Consider the following 6,833-nt stretch of genomic DNA (forward strand, 5'->3'; position numbering starts at 1 on the left):
CATTTACATGGATATTTGATTCTGTTTTGTGCGAAAAGTTGTTTTGTGACTGTATCGTTTCTTCTTTGTTTAGTGGACATCAGCATACAATAAAACCACAGTGAAAACGTCGAGGAAATCTGATCATTGATGTTAATGCTACCTAACTTCCATAACTGTTTAATATGGGTCACTGCGAATAAATGTATGTATACATTTTAGGATGAATTGGTGACATAAATATTGAACTGTATGTCCTTACAGGTTGCTGTCAACGGTCAGCATTACATTACGTACAAACACCGTGTCAGACCTCTGAAGAAGATCGACTATCTTGGTATCATTGGTGACGTCATAATCACATCTGTGAAGTTCCAGGATGAACAGGTACGCGGCAAAAAATAGTAACCTATCACCTATGACATTTTATATAAAGCATTTGTTTAATATGACACAGTAAGTTCAGCCTTAGCATTTTTTGAATTCTATCAGTTACAAAACATTATCTATCATGAATACTGATATACCTAATATAATTATAAATCTGTGTTTAACTTAATTGGGATTATAACTAACGTTTGTGTGATGTTTTATTTTTGAGTTGCAGTAGATAAGACTTACGTAGCTGCCACCCCAATAGGACCCATTGTCAACATGTAAGTATAATTATGTTTACTGGAAACAGTGATAGATTTGTGTTGTCATTGATGTGAACCTTGAAGTTCAGGCTCGCTCATTAAACGCCGAATTGCTTACCAGCAAGTTAATACTAATTTAATACACTTTGGTGGCGATGTTCGTATAAACCAGATACGATATCAATAAGTAGACCTGTTATTTTAATTTGTATATTTTACAATTCTTTACTTTTTTCAACAGAGCGGTCGAAGTGAATGTGAATGTACAGTGCGCCTGGTATCGGCAGATGTCTGGTTCTTATGATGTTTTTATACTAATACTTAAAATCAAGTATATTGTTTTCGATTCTTAGTTTAAATAACATATTGGCATAGCCGATATATTTATATTCCACGCCATTTTATTTTAACAAATAAAGTTACCGGGTCCTATCTCTGGTATACTTTGACCAATCGCATTTAAGCACATGCACAAAACAGCATATCATACATAGGCACAATCATCCATCCTGTGCGTATATGTTTGAGTCTGTATGTCTTTCTAAAGTAACATGTATTTTTATAAGGTAAATCACATGATCCAAATTGATACATCACATGACTCAAAACACCTTTTATGATAGCATAACATGATCAGTAGCAAATAATTCACAAGTTTTCAGCAGTTTTCAGAGCCCTTAACCGGGCGAATTTGGATTGGATCAATATTTGTATAATGGTCATACATATTGGATTACAGGTGCACATCCATTATTGTAATTCAGCCAAATATGGCCATATTCGATTTTATGGTGTACATGCCAGTTCCTTTTCAATGCATGTTTAGGGTTAGGGTTAATACCGATAGAATACAAAGAGATACATCTGTGTCTACGAAAATGCTAAACTGATACTGTAACAATATATGATATGCAATGACCTGATATAATGACAAAACAAATCGATTATTATTTCTAAAACATACTTTAATTGCCCTTTAGTTGCTTTACTTTCACTTGTGATGTTTGTTTTCATTATTTAGAAAAGTGGCAGGAAGTGTGTCGTTTTCAATGATTATTTTCAATGTATATGGTCACAAGCTTTAACTCAGTGGAAAGTGCGTTATCTCATTGCTTTATGTGCGACCTATGAATTCAAACTCCGTCTTTAAGTTGATGGTTTTATATCACAGCGTAACATGGCCATGATTTCTTCTTTGACTTGAACAAAGGACATTGCTATAAACTAGTAAAACAGCATTGCAGTCAACTAGTAAAACGGCATGGCAGTCAACTAGTAAAACGGCATTGTAGTGAACTAGTAAAACGGCATTGCAATCAACTAGTAAAACGGCATTGCAGTCAACTAGTAAAACGGCATTGCAATCAACTAGTAAAACGGCATTGCAGTCAGCCAGTGAAACGGCATTGCAATCAACTAGTAAAACTGCATTGCCTTCAACTAGTAAAAGGGCATTGCTGTCAACTAGTAAAACGGCATTGCAATCAACTAGTAAAACGGCATTGCAGTCAACTAGTAAAACGGCATTACACTCAACTAGTAAAACGGCATTGCAGTCAACTAATAAAACTGCATTGCAGTCAACTAGTAAAACGGCATTGCAGTCAACTAATAAAACTGCATTGCCTTCAACTAGTAAAAGGGCATTGCTGTCAACTAGTAAAACGGCGTTGCAGTCAACTAGTAAAACGACATTGCAGTCAACTAGTAAAACGGCATTGCACTCAACTAGTAAAACGGCATTGCAGTCAACTAGTAAAACGGCATTGCAGTCAACTAGTAAAACGGCATTACACTCAACTAGTAAAACGGCATTGCACTCAACTAGTAAAACGGCATTGCAGTCAACTAGTAAAACGGCATGGCAGTCAACTAGTAAAACGGCATTGCAGTCAACTAGTAAAACGGCATTGCAGTCAACTAGTAAAACGGCATTGCAGTCAACTAGTAAAACTGCATTGCCTTCAACTAGTAAAAGGGCATTGCTGTCAACTAGTAAAACTGCATTGCAGTCAACTAGTAAAAGGGCATTGCTGTCAACTAGTAAAACGGCGTTGCAGTCAACTAGTAAAACGACATTGCAGTCGACTAGTAAAACGGCATTGCAGTCAACTAGTAAAACGGCATTGCAGTCAACTAATAAAACTGCATTGCTGTCAACTAGTAAAACTGCATTGCTGTCAACTAGTAAAACTGCATTGCTGTCAACTAGTAAAACTGCATTGCAGTCAGCTAGTAAAACGGCATTGCAGTCAACTAGTAAAACTGCATTGCAGTCAACTAGTAAAACTGCATTGCAGTCAACTAGTAAAACGGCATTGCAGTCAACTAGTAAAACGGCATTGCAGTCAACTAGTAAATCGGCATTGCAGTCAACTAGTAAAACGGCATTGCATTCAACTAGTAAAACAGCATTGCATTCAACTAGTAAAACGGCATTGCACTCAACTAGTAAAACGGCATTGCAGTCAACTAGTAAAAGGGCATTGCAGTCAACTAGTAAAACGGCATTACACTCAACTAGTAAAACGGCATTGCACTCAACTAGTGAAACAGCATTGCAGTCAACTAGTAAAACGGCATTACACTCAACTAGTGAAACGGCATTGCACTCAACTAGTAAAACGGCATTGCACTCAACTAGTGAAACGGCATTGCAGTCAACTAGTAAAACGGCATTGCATTCAACTAATAAAACGGCATTACACTCAACTAGTAAAACGGCATTGCAGTCAACTAGTAAAACGGCATTGCAGTCAACTAGTAAAACGGCATTGCAGTCAACTAGTAAAACGGCATTGCACTCAACTAGTGAAACGGCATTGCAGTCAACTAGTAAAACGGCATTGCAGTCAACTAGTAAAAGGGCATTGCTGTCAACTAGTAAAACTGCATTGCAGTCAACTAGTAAAAGGGCATTGCTGTCAACTAGTAAAACGGCGTTGCAGTCAACTAGTAAAACGACATTGCAGTCAACTAGTAAAACGGCATTGCACTCAACTAGTAAAACGGCATTGCAGTCAACTAGTAAAACGGCATTACACTCAACTAGTAAAACGGCATTGCACTCAACTAGTAAAACGGCATTGCAGTCAACTAGTAAAACGGCATGGCAGTCAACTAGTAAAACGGCATTGCAGTCAACTAGTAAAACGGCATTGCAGTCAACTAGTAAAACGGCATTGCAGTCAACTAGTAAAACTGCATTGCCTTCAACTAGTAAAAGGGCATTGCTGTCAACTAGTAAAACTGCATTGCAGTCAACTAGTAAAAGGGCATTGCTGTCAACTAGTAAAACGGCGTTGCAGTCAACTAGTAAAACGACATTGCAGTCGACTAGTAAAACGGCATTGCAGTCAACTAGTAAAACGGCATTGCAGTCAACTAATAAAACTGCATTGCTGTCAACTAGTAAAACTGCATTGCTGTCAACTAGTAAAACTGCATTGCTGTCAACTAGTAAAACTGCATTGCAGTCAGCTAGTAAAACGGCATTGCAGTCAACTAGTAAAACTGCATTGCAGTCAACTAGTAAAACGGCATTGCAGTCAACTAGTAAAACGGCATTGCAGTCAACTAGTAAATCGGCATTGCAGTCAACTAGTAAAACGGCATTGCATTCAACTAGTAAAACAGCATTGCATTCAACTAGTAAAACGGTATTGCACTCAACTAGTAAAACGGCATTGCAGTCAACTAGTAAAAGGGCATTGCAGTCAACTAGTAAAACGGCATTACACTCAACTAGTAAAACGGCATTGCACTCAACTAGTGAAACGGCATTGCAGTCAACTAGTAAAACGGCATTACACTCAACTAGTGAAACGGCATTGCACTCAACTAGTAAAACGGCATTGCACTCAACTAGTGAAACGGCATTGCAGTCAACTAGTAAAACGGCATTGCATTCAACTAATAAAACGGCATTACACTCAACTAGTAAAACGGCATTGCAGTCAACTAGTAAAACGGCATTGCAGTCAACTAGTAAAACGGCATTGCAGTCAACTAGTAAAACGGCATTGCACTCAACTAGTGAAACGGCATTGCAGTCAACTAGTAAAACGGCATTGCAGTCAACTAGTAAAACGGCATTGCAGTCAACTAGTAAAACGGCATTGCAGTCAACTAGTAAAACTGCATTGCCTTCAACTAGTAAAAGGGCATTGCTGTCAACTAGTAAAACTGCATTGCAGTCAACTAGTAAAAGGGCATTGCTGTCAACTAGTAAAACGGCGTTGCAGTCAACTAGTAAAACGACATTGCAGTCGACTAGTAAAACGGCATTGCAGTCAACTAGTAAAACGGCATTGCAGTCAACTAATAAAACTGCATTGCTGTCAACTAGTAAAACTGCATTGCTGTCAACTAGTAAAACTGCATTGCTGTCAACTAGTAAAACTGCATTGCAGTCAGCTAGTAAAACGGCATTGCAGTCAACTAGTAAAACTGCATTGCAGTCAACTAGTAAAACTGCATTGCAGTCAACTAGTAAAACGGCATTGCAGTCAACTAGTAAAACGGCATTGCAGTCAACTAGTAAATCGGCATTGCAGTCAACTAGTAAAACGGCATTGCATTCAACTAGTAAAACAGCATTGCATTCAACTAGTAAAACGGCATTGCACTCAACTAGTAAAACGGCATTGCAGTCAACTAGTAAAAGGGCATTGCAGTCAACTAGTAAAACGGCATTACACTCAACTAGTAAAACGGCATTGCACTCAACTAGTAAAACGGCATTGCACTCAACTAGTAAAACGGAATTGCACTCAACTAGTAAAACGGCATTGCATTCAGCTAATAAAACGGCATTACACTCAACTAGTAAAACGGCATTGCAGTCAACTAGTAAAACGGCATTGCAGTCAACTAGTAAAACGGCATTGCAGTCAACTAGTAAAACGGCATTGCACTCAACTAGTGAAACGGCATTGCAGTCAACTAGTAAAACGGCATTACACTCAACTAGTGAAACGGCATTGCACTCAACTACTAAAACGGCATTGCACTCAACTAGTGAAACGGCATTGCAGTCAACTAGTAAAACGGCATTGCACTCAACTAGTGAAACGGCATTGCAGTCAACTAGTAAAACGGCATTGCACTCAACTAGTAAAACGGCATTGCAGTCAACTAGTAAAACGGCATTACACTCAACTAGTAAAACGGCATTGCACTCAACTAGTAAAACGGTATTGCAGTCAACTAGTAAAACGGCATGGCAGTCAACTATTAAAACCGCAGTGCAGTCAACTAGTAAAACGGCATTGCAGTCAACTAGTAAAACGGCATTGCAGTCAACTAGTAAAACGGTATTGCAGTCAACTAGTAAAAGGGCAATGTTTAACAATATTATGGGCCTTTTTCATTAAGCATGCTTTTTTAAATAGAACTGGCAATAATTAAGTGAAAATGATCGTACTCATGGCGGCGGCGCCCTTACGAGTACAGTAATATTTTTTATGCTTACTTTCATTCTAAGTTGTCTTGTAATTCATGTACTTTGACAGCAACGATACAATGAAATATGCATATCAGCTTGCGGAAACTTGAATGGTGCGCCATGGTGTTCTGTGATTGATACAATTTATGGTTACGTGATTCATTGTTCTGAGCGTACGTTTATCCCATTAAAGTACAAAATACTCATCAATATTGACCATTTAAATCGAAGTGAATTTAAATTGGATATATTCGTGATTTTTTTTATATACAGTCAGTCTGATGCTGATTTAAATTAATTTAAATTTAAATCGTTAATATTGTGACTAACAAAGTCAAAATGCGGATTAATTGCTATTACTTATGTACTCAGAAGACCAACACGTAGAATTTAGTTCTGTGTAAAATTCTAGTCAATAGTGTACCTCAAAGCTGAGTTGTTTTGCATGACCTATGTGGTTTTGGGCGACATTAATAAAATAAAACTTTTTGTGTGGACAGCAATCCTTGTTTTGATAGTTTCCTTGCTTGTTAAGAGGGACGTCTCCATTATGATAAACAACAGTACCGCTCAACTCAAAGTTTTTTTGTTTACTAGTGGGCAAGGATGATTTTAGGAACTGTGGGCTGGTGTTGCTCAACTCAAATTTAATATTCGGTTCCTGGTGATTATCCATAGTACATGTAATGAAAGAACAACCATGATATAATACAGGGTTAACAATTTAGACATGGTGTAGTGGCAATGCACTATATAGCACCACATCACAC

General features: G+C 37.9%; 2 protein-coding genes across 5 annotated transcripts in view; both read left to right on the plus strand.

Annotated features, from left to right (window-relative positions):
* LOC100378801 (galectin-8-like) overlaps nt 1–1,049 on the plus strand; it is a 44,221-nt gene extending 43,172 nt beyond the window's left edge. For 2 of the 4 annotated variants that reach the window (XR_014931596.1, XR_014931595.1), the window contains exons 8-10: nt 244–435; nt 581–635; nt 859–1,049. Coding sequence is in view for 2 of the 4 variants with exons in the window: in XM_002731543.4 (XP_002731589.1) it covers nt 244–366; nt 581–589 (132 nt within the window). In the remaining 2 variants the exon portion in view is untranslated. The remainder of the gene's footprint in view (nt 1–243; nt 436–580; nt 636–858) is intronic. The other 2 variants (XM_002731543.4, XM_085507874.1) reach the window with 2 other exon arrangements.
* A 338-nt stretch (nt 1,050–1,387) lies between these two features.
* LOC146748053 (uncharacterized) lies at nt 1,388–6,566 on the plus strand. Its single transcript, XM_085496198.1, has 2 exons — nt 1,388–1,410; nt 1,918–6,566. Exons 1-2 carry the CDS (start codon nt 1,388–1,390, stop codon nt 5,990–5,992), a joined length of 4,098 nt encoding a protein of 1,365 aa, XP_085352324.1. The 3' UTR covers nt 5,993–6,566.
* Nucleotides 6,567–6,833: the final 267 nt, after the last annotated feature.

This window comes from Saccoglossus kowalevskii, chromosome 2 (genome assembly GCF_978046115.1).
Source record: "Saccoglossus kowalevskii chromosome 2, keSacKowa6.1, whole genome shotgun sequence".
NCBI classification, from domain to species: Eukaryota; Metazoa; Hemichordata; class Enteropneusta; family Harrimaniidae; genus Saccoglossus; species Saccoglossus kowalevskii.

What these genes read in the sequence shown, in the direction of transcription:
- LOC146748053 (XM_085496198.1), top strand. Translation starts at nt 1,388, where the DNA reads ATGGCCATATTCGATTTTATGGT. An exon ending in GCCATATTCGATTTTATGGT is followed by an intron (nt 1,411 to 1,917) that starts GTACATGCCAGT and finishes GTAGTGAACTAG; the next exon opens with TAAAACGGCATTGCAATCAA.